General features: G+C 48.5%; 1 protein-coding gene across 1 annotated transcript; it reads right to left on the bottom strand.

Annotated features, from left to right (window-relative positions):
- Positions 1 to 336: 336 nt before the first annotated feature.
- FNDC8 (fibronectin type III domain containing 8) lies at positions 337 to 12,154 on the bottom strand. Its single transcript, XM_086360313.1, has 4 exons — positions 11,872 to 12,154; positions 3,532 to 3,898; positions 1,297 to 1,533; positions 337 to 764 (listed from the first exon to the last, which is right to left on the bottom strand). The coding sequence occupies exons 1-4, from the start codon at positions 12,078 to 12,080 to the stop codon at positions 612 to 614; spliced, it is 966 nt and encodes a 321-aa protein (XP_086216439.1). The 5' UTR covers positions 12,081 to 12,154; the 3' UTR covers positions 337 to 611.
- Positions 12,155 to 12,880: the final 726 nt, after the last annotated feature.

Genomic DNA, 12,880 nt, shown 5'->3' with positions numbered 1-12,880 from the left:
AGTGGTTTGTCTGAGCCATCACATCCAGGAAGAGCCAAGGTGAGACAGAAGGGATTAAACCCTCCCCTCAGAGCTTGGGCACTTTGCCCCATGTCCCCCCAGGCTCAGGTCGGGCTGACTGCAGGCTGTCACTGCCTGTGTCCAGCATCACTGTTTTTCCTGGTGAGCGCTGTAGTCTTTGGGGACCGTCTCTTTCTCTCACGGGGAAAGGGCGATGGCATCTCATGACCCCGTGTCCCCCTGACCCACCTGGACTCTTGGTCCTGGCAGAAGCCAGAAGGGTGAGGGTCCGCGGCCCAGCTGAGGCCGTCAGTGGCACAAAGCAGAATCTCAGGGTGCTGGGTGACCTGCAGGTTTTAATGAGGGACCTGGACCAGCCCAGATCTGGGGAAGGAAGCCTAGCAGCTACGGGCAGTGGAGGCTGATCTGGCCTGGCCTGCAGAGGCTCCGGGTGAGTGGAGCTCCCCTCTAACCTTGGCCCCAGGCCCGGGACCAGCAGGGTGGTCAGTGGTTCCCTGGCTCGGGGCTGGTGGTATATCTCGTGGTTCTGACTGCTGAGGACCCTGGGCTGAAGCTGAAGGTGGGTGAGGGGCTTCCTGGGACCCTCCCCCTTAGTAGGGAAAGAGGTGTTCCAGATCTTCGAGCCTGCGCATGTCCTCCAGCCCGAGGGACACGGTCTTCCGCTGGGGCTCCTTGCGCTGCACGGTAATCTGGATGGGGTTGTTCTCGGGGAAGCTGTTCAAGTCAGTGGCCACGGTTGCAAACTGAAAGAAAAAAAAGTCCTCAGAACCCCTTGGCAGAGCTGACCCTGGCCTCACCTCTTCCACACCGCCACCCCCTCGTCTGTCTGTGAAGGGGTCTCCGAGTGCCCTACCAGCCTACTCACTGACATCTGTTTCTCCCCGGTTGTGTGCTGTTTCCAAGCTCAGCAGTGTCTACTCAGGCCTGCCCTGCCACCCCCAGGCTCTTCCCTGCTTTGTACCCCGTTAGCCTCTTCCCTCTTTTTTTCCCCGCAGTGCCCTTGACTTCCCAACCCATCACAATCATTGATAACTAAGTTGAAGAATCCAGAAGCCACTGGCTTTGAGAGACACACATTAGGGATGAATGAACAGGTCAGTTTCCAGGGGGCCCCAAAGTGACTTACTCCTTAACCCTCTCCAAGGAGAACAGCCTGGAACTGAGGCTTATCTGCCCAGGGAGAGGGAAAGCCAGCAGGAGAGGTCCTGGGGGTACAGGGGTGTTCCCAACCTCTAGGGTCTCTGACCCTTGGGCCCCTCTTCTCCCACGGCTCACTTTGTAGGGCTTGCACCACGTCCCCACCCCAGCGGTGTTAGCTGCGCGGACGGTGAGGCAGTAACTCGTGTTCGGCTTCAGCTCCATCAGCTTGACAGTGGTGCCCAGGATTTTATTGAAGATCCAGGGGCGGTTCTTCGCCTTGGGCGTCTCGCTGCTGTTTTTCCTGACCACCTCCTGTAACAGGACCTGGTAGAAACTGACCTGCTGCTTGCCAGGGGCGTAGGTCCAGGAAATCTAGGAGGAGAGAACCCCCAAGGCTTCCTCAGACCTGGCCTGGCCTCCCCTTACCACCCCACCAGCCCCTCTGCAATGTGGGTCAGAAGACCCCAATCCCATCCCTGCTCCCGCTGGAGCTGAGGCAGGTGTGTCTGAGGGTGGTAGGCATACCCCACGTTAGATGAGGCCCCACCAGCCCAAAGCCTGAGCCATTCTCCCTGGGCAGCCGCACCAACCTCAGGGGGTACCCTCAACTCCATATTCTATAGACTGTGTGTCCGTTGAAAGGGACCTTAGCAATCATCTCATCCACCTCACTCACTGCAGATGAGGTTACAAGTTCAGAGAGAGCAAGTGTCCGGCCCATGGCCACACAGCAAAGTGCCAGAGTCAAGGTTCAGACCCGTCTCTCCTGAGTCCACTTTGTACTACAGCCATGGCTGCCAAGCCAGACTAAGGATTGCAGAGGGCTTTTCTAACACTGCAGATTCCTGGCCTTGATGTCACTTGCCTTGTCTCCTGTTTCCAGTGTCTCCTCCATCTAGGCTAGTGGCTCTCAAACTTTGGTGTGCATCAGAATACCCCAGAGGACTTGTTAAAACAAGGACCGCTGGCCCCTGTGCCCAGTTTGATTCAGCAGGCCCGATCAGGAGGGTGGGGAAAGCAAGGATTTAAATTTCTAACAAGGTGCCATATGATGCAGATGCTACTGGTGGTCTGGGGACCACACTTTGAGAAACACTGCACTGGCCTATCCAACAATGGTCCTTCCAGATTTATCTTCCAAAGTAAGTGAAGTTACTCAGTCATATTTGACTCTTGGCGACCCCATGGACTGTAGCCCACCAGGCTCCTCCATCCATGGGATTTTCCAGGCAAGAGTACTGGAGTGGAGTGCCATTTCCTTCTCCAGGGGATCTTCCCGACTCAGGGATCGAACCCGGGTCTCCTGCATTGCAAGCAGACTCTTTACTGTTTGAGCCACCAGACGGTATTTTCCAATATGTAACTCATATCGCATCTCTCACCTGATACAAAACTCTACACAGAGCTGGTCCTCTTTGCTTACTGGAAAATCCATACAGTAGCCTAACATTTGAAGAAGGCAATGGCACCCCACTCCAGTACTCTTGCCTGGGAAATCCTATGGACAGAGGAGCCTGGTAGACTGCAGTCCATGCGGTTACTAAGAGTCAGACACGACTGAGCAACTTCACTTTCACTTTTCACTTTCATGCATTGGAGAAGGAAATGGCGACCCACTCCAGTGTTCTTGCCTGAAGAATCCCAGGGACAGAGGAGCCTGGTGGGCTGCTGTTTACGGGGTCGCACAGAGTCGGACACTACTGATGTGACTTAGCAGCAGCAGCAGCAACCTAACATTACAGGACCTCTGGAAAATGACCCCCTCCTGCTGTTCCCTTCCTGTATCCAGAACAATGCTACTCAGCATGTGGTCTGTGGGCCATCAGCACCACCTGGGAATGTGTTAGCAATGCAGAGTCTCAGACCCCACCCCAGACCTACTATGTCAGAACCTCAAGGAATGAGGATTCTTCTTGGTAACATGATGATCAGATCTGCAGGTGCCGGAAAGTGTGAGCAACCCCGAATTAGGACGTGGATGTTTTCTCCCATATGTGAGCCTTTGCTAGCATCAGCCCTGCACAGAATGCCTTTCCTGGTCTCTAGATGTTTAAGTCTGACCTCTGTGTCCCAGCTCAAATGTCACTGAACGCCAACAAAGCTTACTCCTGCAGCTGGAAGTAACGTTTCTTTCCTTCCAAATCCCCAGTGGCACTTGGTCTGAACTTTTCCTACAGCATTGAACCTTCTCTAGCTTGAGCTGGAGTTCTTTACAGATACGCCCTCTCTCCTAACCCATGCACTAGAGCTCAGGATGCAGGCAGGAGGTATCCACACACTCCCCAGTGAGCTCAGCTCAATGCCGGGCATGTGGCGGTGGGGGAGGGAGGGCATCAAGCCTTTGCCAGATGCATCTGGGTGGAAACGCACCACAGCTGTGGAGTCGCTGACCGTGTGTTCACAGATGAAGGGCGCCTCCGGCACATCCAAGACCACAGAGGACTCCGAGGGCGTTGAGGACGTGTCTGTGTCCACCTCAGGGTTGTCGAGGTCCAGCAGGCCCCCAGGGGCCATCTGGGACTTAGACTGGGGGCAGAGGGCCAGGTGCCCCTTCTCTGTGCTCTTGGCTATCGAGGAAAGGCTGAGTTTGTTCAGCTCGCCCTCCAGCATGCCCGCAAAGAAGCTGCTGTTGGGCTGGGTCACGGCCAACTTGATGGGATTCAACAAGGTGGATGACATGGGGGAGATGCTGGTGTCATCGGAGCTGCATTCGGAATCCTCCACCGGCATGTGCTTCCTGGAGGGGGAGGGGAGAGGGGAGATAGATGGAGGCAGCTGCCCCAGCCCCTGCTGCCTGGAGGCTCCCAGCGGCAGGCAGGCCTTGGGCAGGACTTACCAATACCCTCAACTGCTTTTGAGCCACTCAGAACATTCTTGCTCTGCAGCAGTTCGTCATACTCACCGGGACACTCACTAGTGCAAAATGCACATTCCTGGTCCCTGGTCCCCAGCTGGGACGGCATTGGGGAAGCTGCTAAAGCATCTTTCATAAGATCCTCAGATGACTCTGATGCAAGTGTTCTGAGAACCACATTTTTAGAAACACCACTAAAGCTCCAAGTCCTTCCTCCAAGGTAGGGTGCAAACACCCCAGGGAATGACCATAACGATCTACTGGGATATGGAAAAATATCTAAAAGTATCTAAAAGAAAAATAATAAGTTTTATTAAATATTTATTTACTGTTGTTTAATATGTAATTACTGCATTTATTTACTTAGATTTTTATGACAGTTATCAATATGTATTAATATACAGCATGTAAAATTAACAGCAAAGATAAATATATATTTATTGGGGTAAATGCTCAAAAACTTTTCTTCCTTTATAATTTTTTTATTTTAAAAAAGTGTTTATTTATGTATTTTCGGCTGTGCTGGGTCTTCACTGCCACGCAGGCTTTCTGCAGTTGCAGAGAGCAGGGCCTACTCTTTAGTTGCGGTGCTCGGCTTCTCGATGCGGTGGCTTCTCTTGCTGCAGAGCGCAGGATCTAGGACGCGCGGGCTTCAGCAGATGCAGCTCCTGGGCTCTACAGCACAGGCTCATTAACTGCGGTGCATGGGCCTAGCTCCTCTGTGCCATGCGGGATCTTCCAGGACCAGGGATTGAACCCATGTCTCCTGCATTGGCAGGCGGATTCTTTACCACTAAGCCACCAGGGAAGTCCTCTAATTTTTTTTTTTTAAATTGTGAAATATTTCAGACTCATTCAAGATATCAAGGATAATAAGTTCATGGGGACATAATGTACAAAATGACATGACTTAGTGACTAAACCACCACCACCCAACCAATGCACAAAGTGGTGGCTATAAGGAACAATACCGGATTGTACATTTGAAAGTTCCTAAGAGATTAGGTCTTAAAAGCTCTCATCTCACACACAAAAATTTGTAACTGCGTGGTGATGGATGTTAACTAAGCTTACTGGGGTAATGATTTCACAATACATACAATTATCAAATGATATTGCATACTTTAAACTAATGCAATGTTAAATGTCAACTGTGTCTCAATAAAACTGGAAAAAATGATATTATATTAAGCTTCCATTTAGCTTCTATCCAACTCAGAACTAAAGCTGTCTCAGTGTAACTAAACCCCCTGTGTACTCTGCTCCCCTACCCCTCTCCTGATCCTCTCGCTCAGAAGCAGCCTGAGCAGTAAATTTAAAATTTTGTGTTTCTTATTCCCCATGTGTTTTTATAGGTTTGTTAGATATGTATGCTATTATTTTGCATAATTTAAACTTTATATAAATAAATGGTATCATTCAGTACATATTCATTTGCAGTTTGCCGTTTTCTTACTTAAAACATTGTATTTTTAGATTAATCTGCTCTGGTTCAGTCATTTTAACTGTTGTAGGGTGTTCTGTTACATGGATATTTGTATTGTTACCAATTCTTTGCTGTTACAAAGAAAAACCTTGCCCATGTTTCCCCACTCTTTAAAATTTTTTGCTGATGAAATACAGGATCAAAAAAATTTAACTTTCAAATTTTTTTTTTTCTTACCTTGAACTAAGGTAAGAAGGAGGGAACACAGCTCTACCCATCAACAGAAAATTGGATGAAAGGTTTACTGAGCACGGCCCCGCCCATCAGAACAAGACCCAGTATCTCCCTCAGTCAGTCTATCCCATCAGGAAGCTTTCATAAGCCTCTTATCCTTTTCCATCAGAGGGCGGGCAGACTGAAAACCATTACAGAAAACAAACCAATCTAATCACGTGGACCACAGCTTTGTCTAACTCAATGAAACTATGAGCCATGCCATGTAGGGCCATGGTGGAGAGTTCTGACAAAATGTGGTCCACTGGAGAAGGGAATGGCAAACCACTTCAGTATTCCTGCCTTGAGAACCCCATGAACAGTATGAAAAGGGAAAAAGATAGAACACTGAAAGATGAACTCCCCAGGTCGGTAGGTGCCCAATATGCTACTGGAGATCAGTGGAGAAACAACTCCAGAAAGAATGAAGGGATGGAGCCAAAGCAAAAACAACACCCAGTTGTGCATGTGACTGGTGATGGAAGCAAGGTCTGATGCTGTAAAGAACAATATTGCATAGGAACCTGGAATGTCAGGTCCATGAATCAAGGCAAATTGGAAGTGATCAAAGAGGAGATGGCAAGAGTGAACGTCGACATCTTAGGAATCAGCGAACTAAAATGGACTGGAATGGGTGAATTTAACTCAGATGACCATTATATCTACTACTGCGGGCAAGAATCCCTTAGAAGAAATAGAGTAGCCATCATGGTCAACAAAAGAGTCCGAAATGCAGTACTTGGATGCAATCTCAAAAATGACAGAATGATCTCTGTTCATCTCCAAGGCAAACCATTCAATATCACAGTAATCCAAGTCTATGCCCCGACCAGTAATGCTGAAGAAGCTGAAGTTGAATGGTCCTATGAAGACCTACAAGACCTTTTAGAACTAACACCCAAAAAAGATGTCCTTTTCATTATAGGGGACTGGAATGCAAAAGTAGGAAGTCAAGAAACACCTGGAGTAACAGGCAAATTTGGCTTTGGAGTCCAGAATGAAGTAGGGCAAAGGCTAATAGAGTTCCACCAAGAGAAAGCACTGGTCACAGCAAACAGCCTCTTCCAACAACACAGGAGAAGACTCTACACATGGACATCACCAGGTGGTCAACACCGAAATCAGACTGATTATATTCTTTGCAGCCAAAGACAGAGAAGCTCTATACAGTCAGCAAAAACAAGACTGGGAGCTGACTGTGGCTCAGATCATGAACTCCTTATTGCCACATTCAGACTTATATGAAAGAAAGTAGGGAAAACAACTAGACCATTCAGGTATGACCTAAATCAAATCCCTAACGATTATACAGTGGAAGTGAGAAATAGATTTAAGGGACTAGATCTGATAGAGTGCCTGATGAACTATGGCCGGAGGTTCATGACATTGTACAGGAGACAGGGAGCAAGATCATCCCCAAGAAAAAGAAATGCAAAAAGGCAAAATGGCTGTCTGAAGAGGCCTTACAAATAGCTATGAAAAGAAGAGAAGTGAAAAGCAAAGGAGAAAAGGAAAGATATACCCATTTGAATGCAGAGTTCCAAAGAATAGCAAGGAGAGATGAGAAAGCCTTCTTCAGTGATCAATGCAAAGAAATAGAGGAAAACAACAGAATGGGAAAGACTAGAGATCTTTTCAAGAAAATTAGAGATATCAAGGGAACATTTCATGCAAAGTTGGGATCAATAAAGGACAGAAATGGTATCGACCTAACAGAAGCAGAAGATATTAAGAAGAGATGGCAAGAATACCCAGAAGAACTGTACAAAAAAGATCTTCATGACCCAGATAATCATGATGGTGTGATCACTCACCTAGAGCCAGACATCCTGGAATGTGAGGTTAAGCAGATCTTAGGAAGCATCACTACGAACAAAGCTAGTGGAGGTGATGGAATTCCAGTTGAGCTATTTCAAATCCTGAAAGATGATGCTGTGAAAGTGCTGCACTCAATATGTCAGCAAATTTGGAAAACTCAGCAGTAGCCACAGGACTGGAAAAGGTCAGTTTTCATTCCAATCCCAAAGAAAGGCAATGCCAAAGAATGCTCAAACTACCACACAATTGCACTCATCTCACACGCTAGTAAAGTGATGCTCAAAATTCTCCAAGCCAGGCTTCAGAAATATGTTAACTGTGAACTTCCAGGTGTTCAAGCTGGTTTTAGAAAAGACAGAGGAACCAGCAATCAAATTACCAACATCTACTGGATCATCGAAAAAGCAAGAGAGTTCCAGAAAAACATCTATTTCTGCTTTATTGACTATGCCAAAGCTTTTGACTGTGTGGATCACAACATACTATGGAAAATTCTTCAAGAGATGGGAATACCAGACCACCTGACCTGCCTCTTGAGAAATTTGTATGCAGGTCAGGAAGCAACAGTTAGAACTAGGCATGGAACAACAGACTGGTTCCAAATAGGAAAAGGAGTACGTCCAGGCTGTATATTGTCACCCTGCTTATTTAACTTATATGCAGAGTACATCATGCAAAATTCTGGGCTGGATGAAGCACAAGCTGGAATCAAGACTGCCGGCAGGAATATCAATAACCTCAGATATGCAGATGACACCACCCTTATGGCAGAAAGGGAAGAAGAACTAAAGAGCCTCTTGATGAAAGTGAAAGAGGAGAGTGAAAAAGTTGGTTTAAAGCTCAACATTCAGAAAACAAAGATCATGGTGTCTGGTCCCATCACTTTATGGCAAATAGATGAAGAAGCAGTGGAAACAGTGGCTAACTTTATTTTTTGGGCTCCAAAATCACTGCAGATGGTGACTGAAGCCATGAAATAAAAAGACGCTTACTCCTTGGAAGAAAAGTTATGACCAACCTAGATAGCACATCAAAAAGCAGAGACATTACTTTGCCAACAAAGGTCTGTCTAGTCAAGGCTATGGTTTTTCCAGTAGTCATGTATGGATGTTAGAGTTGGACTCTAAAGAAAGCTGAGTGCTGAAGAATTGATGCTTTTGAACTGTGGTATTGGAAAAGACTCTTGAGAGTCCCTGGGACTGCAAGGAGATCCAACCAGTCCATCCTAAAGGAGATCAGTCCTGGGTGTTCATTGGAAGGACTGATGTGGAAGCTGAAACTCCAATACTTTGGCCACGTGATGCAAAGAGCTGACTTATTTGAAAAGACCCTAATGCTGGGAAAGATTGAAGGTGGAAGAAGGGGACGACAGAGGATGAGATGGTTGGACGGCATCACGGACTCAATGGACATGAGTTTGGGTAAACTCCGAGAGTTGGTAATGGACAGGGAGGCCTGGCATGCTGCAGTCCATGGGGTTGCAAAGAGTTGGACACAACTGAGCAACTGAACTGAAAGTAAGAAATACATATTTCTTGACAAGCTAGCACACGCGTGTATGTAACCCCATGGACTGTAGCCTGCCAGGATGCTCTGTCCATGGGATTCTCCAGGCAAGAATACTGGATTGGATCACCATGCCCTCTCCAGGGGATCTTCCCGATCCAGAGATTGAACCTGAGTTTCTTATGTCTTCTGCATTGGCAGGCGGGTTCTTTACCACTAGCACCACCTGGGAAACCCCAGTATATACACACACACACACACACATATAACTAAAATGTTTCACAAACCAGTACTAACTGGTTTCCTAAACCCGTACTTATTCTGTGTGATGTACTCTGGAATTTAAATTCTATTTAGTTCATTTTTGTAATACTAGTCTCCATCAACTAGGATGAGTTCCTGACACATTCATAGGTCACAGCCCTCAGTTGGAAGAGCCCTGTCTAGAGAAAGCGGCCATAGGGCCTGTGGACACCAAGCACCTTGACTGAGGTCACCTTGGTAGTCGATGGCAGAGCTGGAACCAGAAGCCGGATCTCCCGGGCCCCATGCTACACAGCTCCTGTCTGCCCCTGGTGCTTTCTGGCTCCCCTCCCCTGCTTCCTTCCCCACCTCCCCCGGCCGCTCTAGCCAGATCCAGTGACCCACACATACCCCTAGATCCCTCACACCAAGCCAGCCTCCAGCTTCGAGGTTGATTGATCAAGGCCAAAATTTTCCTCCCTGAGCCCCAGCCCTATCAGCCTCCTCCTGCAAAATCCTGATCAGCCCAAACCTCCTATGCTAGCCCTTGGTGGACACTTGAAATAGATGACTCTCCCTCCAAGGCCCTTTGTAAGCTGAAGAGTCTGGGTATGGATGTCAGTTATACTATAGATTGTCCTGTGCTATGTGCTAAGTTGCTTCAGTCGTGTCCAACGCTGTGACTCTAAGGACTATAGCCCACCAGGCTCCTTTCTCCATAGGATTCTCTGGTCAAGAATACTAGAGTGGGTTGCCATGTCCTTCTTGAGGGATCTTCCCAACCCAGAGATTGAACATGAATCTTAATGTCTTGTGCATTAGCAAGTGGGTTCTTTACCACTGGTGCCACTTGGGAAGTCCATAAACTGTCCTTCAGTTCAGTTCAGTTGCTCAGTCGTGTCCGACTCTTTGCGACTCCATGAATCGCAGCACGCCAGGCCTCCCTGTCCATCACCAACTCCCGGAGTTCACTCAAACTCACGTCCATCGAGTTGGTGATGCCATCCAGCCATCTCATCCTCTGTCGTCCCCTTCTCCTCCTGCCCACAATCCCTCCCAGCATCAGAGTCTTTTCCAATGAGTCAACTCTTAGGAATCTCTATATTACTTTTTAAATTATTTTTTTAAATTATTTATTTGGCAGCACCAGGTCTTAGTTGCAGCATGTGGGGTCTTTAATTGCAGCTTGCAGACTCTTATTGTGGCATGTGGGATCTAGTTTCCCAGCCAGGGATCACACCCGGGCCCCTCTGCATTGGGAGTATGGAGTCTTAGCTACTGTAACACCCGGGAAGCCCCAAGGAATGTCTATTGAAGATTTACTTGTTGGAAACACCAGTGCTGAAGGGGCAGCCAGGCATTGGGCTATATGCTGGAGAAAAACTCCTTGTGATCGTCACAGCAGCCCTGCTGGGTGTTGTTGGTCTCGTTTTACACATGGGGGACCAAGGGTCCCGGATCTTAATGAACTTGTCTATGGTCACATATCTAAGTGGTAGAACTTGGATTAAAACTTGGTTCCCAGTCTAAGACTTTCTCATACCAGGAAGTTTCCCACCTGCATCCGCCACTTTAGCCATACCTGTTTACTGACAGGTACCTAAGGGAGTGACCACTGTATCCCCTTTCACGTCATCAGGACCAGCTACATAATTTGTGGGGTCCCTTCTTCAGAAATTATTAAAACCTTCAAAACAGTAACATCCAACCATTAAACTAAGCAGGGTCCTTCCAAATGTCAGGCTGTGTTTAATTGCATAAGTCACATACCCGTGAAACTTCCCGACAGACAGTTCCCTCAGCCCACGTCAATCCACCCCTCTGTCCCTCCACTGGCTAACTCCTTCCCTTCCTCTGAGAGTCACCTCCTCCACGAAACCTCCCTTAACTTCACCCCCTCCCACACTATACTAAATTCCCTATTTCCTCCAGTTGTCCCTGTCATAGCACAGACCATGCTGTAATAGCCTCAATTCTTGTCTGACAGCCCCCCACTCCCAACCACCACACACACACACACACACACACACACACACCCCCCCCCCCAGGCGGGGAATTCCTTGAAGGTAGAAACTGCTTTCCAGCTCTGCATTCCCAGAACTTAACCTTGGACCAGGTACCTTGTAGGTGCCCAAAGAGTTTTGTGAAATGAAGTGAAGGAAACCCATGATCACTGAGGAGGAACACAGACCTCAGTCTGAAGGCAGGCAGGTTCCTGGGGGTTGGGGGGAGGACATAACCAGACAGGTGAAGGCACCATAGGGAGGATGAGCAAAGGAACCATGGCGAGAGGAGAGGGGCTTCATGGTGAGGACCAAACAGGATGATGAGCACTGCCAACCCATCTCCAGCTAATCCCAGAAGGCTTCCCAGAGCTGGAGGCCAGCATGCCTCCAAGAACTGATTTGGGGTCAGGAATCCATAGGCAACCTCTTATGTGCTCTTCCCTGGGAGTCTTGACTGTGATAAGTCAAGGAAGTGGCACCTCTTCAACACCCTCTTCCCTGCGCCCCACTCCCCCTCTCGCCAACTCCTCCGCCCATCCAGCTCTGGCCTTAGAAAGCAAAAAAGGACCAGACTCATGTCTTACGGTAGATTGATGGCATCCTCCTCTAAGAAGTTCACCAAACTGCCCCTTGAGGAAAGTGGGAGGCTTTTGGTCGTGACGGTCCTGTTCATTGACTTGGGGTTTGGAAAGGGCTTCGACATTTGATCAAGTGCATTCAAGACATTGAGGGTTTCCTTCTTCAGCATGGCCTCCTCCCCATCTCCCACTTTGTAGAATGTCTCTGATGCCATTGAGTTTGTTTGGGACCGCAGCCTGCACCATGCAGGACAACCAAGCTGACAGGAAGCAGAGAGAAACTGGAGGCAGCAGACACAGCCTTAGTTGCGGTGGGATGGGGTGCGATGAGCTGACTTCATAATTATCACAGAGTGTAACAATTAGGGGCTACCCTCCCCCCTGACCGGGGGCTGCTGCAGCCCAGGGCCAACATCAGGAGCAGGCAGAGCCCCAGAATAGTTGACGATATCGCTCGGGCTAAGGCTCTGTGGTTACAGCGGCCCTGCTCTTCTCTGAAGATCTCAAAATGCTCAGCACCTGTGCCCTTCCGATCTGCCCTGGGAAGGAGGAGGTGGATGTTGAGACAGTGGCACCTGGGCATGGAGGGAGGCAGGCAGTACTGGATGGATTGGATCCCTGGGAGTGGGACACCTCGCGGATAGAATTCTGAGATTTCATATCCAGACACTGGAGGCAGTGTGGGCACAGGGAAAGCTGGGATGGCTCATGGAGTTCAGAGCGCCCACACACCCAGGTTTTACTGCTGGAATTCTAAATTCTGTCCCACCTCCACTTCAAGTATCTTCAGATATTGAGTGACCATGGTGGGTGGTGCAGAGGCATCCAGAAATGGGCCAGAGGCTGCTTCTGTTCCCAGGGAAACCATGTCACAGGGAGGAAAACATACACACGACTTTGTGGGGGTGAGGAGCCCGGCAGCTGTTAAAACAGCAATGGCTTTGCACCTGGGTGGGTGCAAAAGCTCTTCAGCCCAGCTCTGCCCACAGCTTCATAGGCTGTGAAGCCTTTGGCA

The sequence above is a fragment of the Bos grunniens genome, chromosome 19, assembly GCF_055505025.1.
Source record: "Bos grunniens cultivar Pamir isolate PY7600 chromosome 19, Bosgru_T2T1.0, whole genome shotgun sequence".
Lineage (NCBI taxonomy): Eukaryota > Metazoa > Chordata > Mammalia > Artiodactyla > Bovidae > Bos > Bos grunniens.
This window is presented reverse-complemented; position numbering and strand designations above follow the sequence as displayed.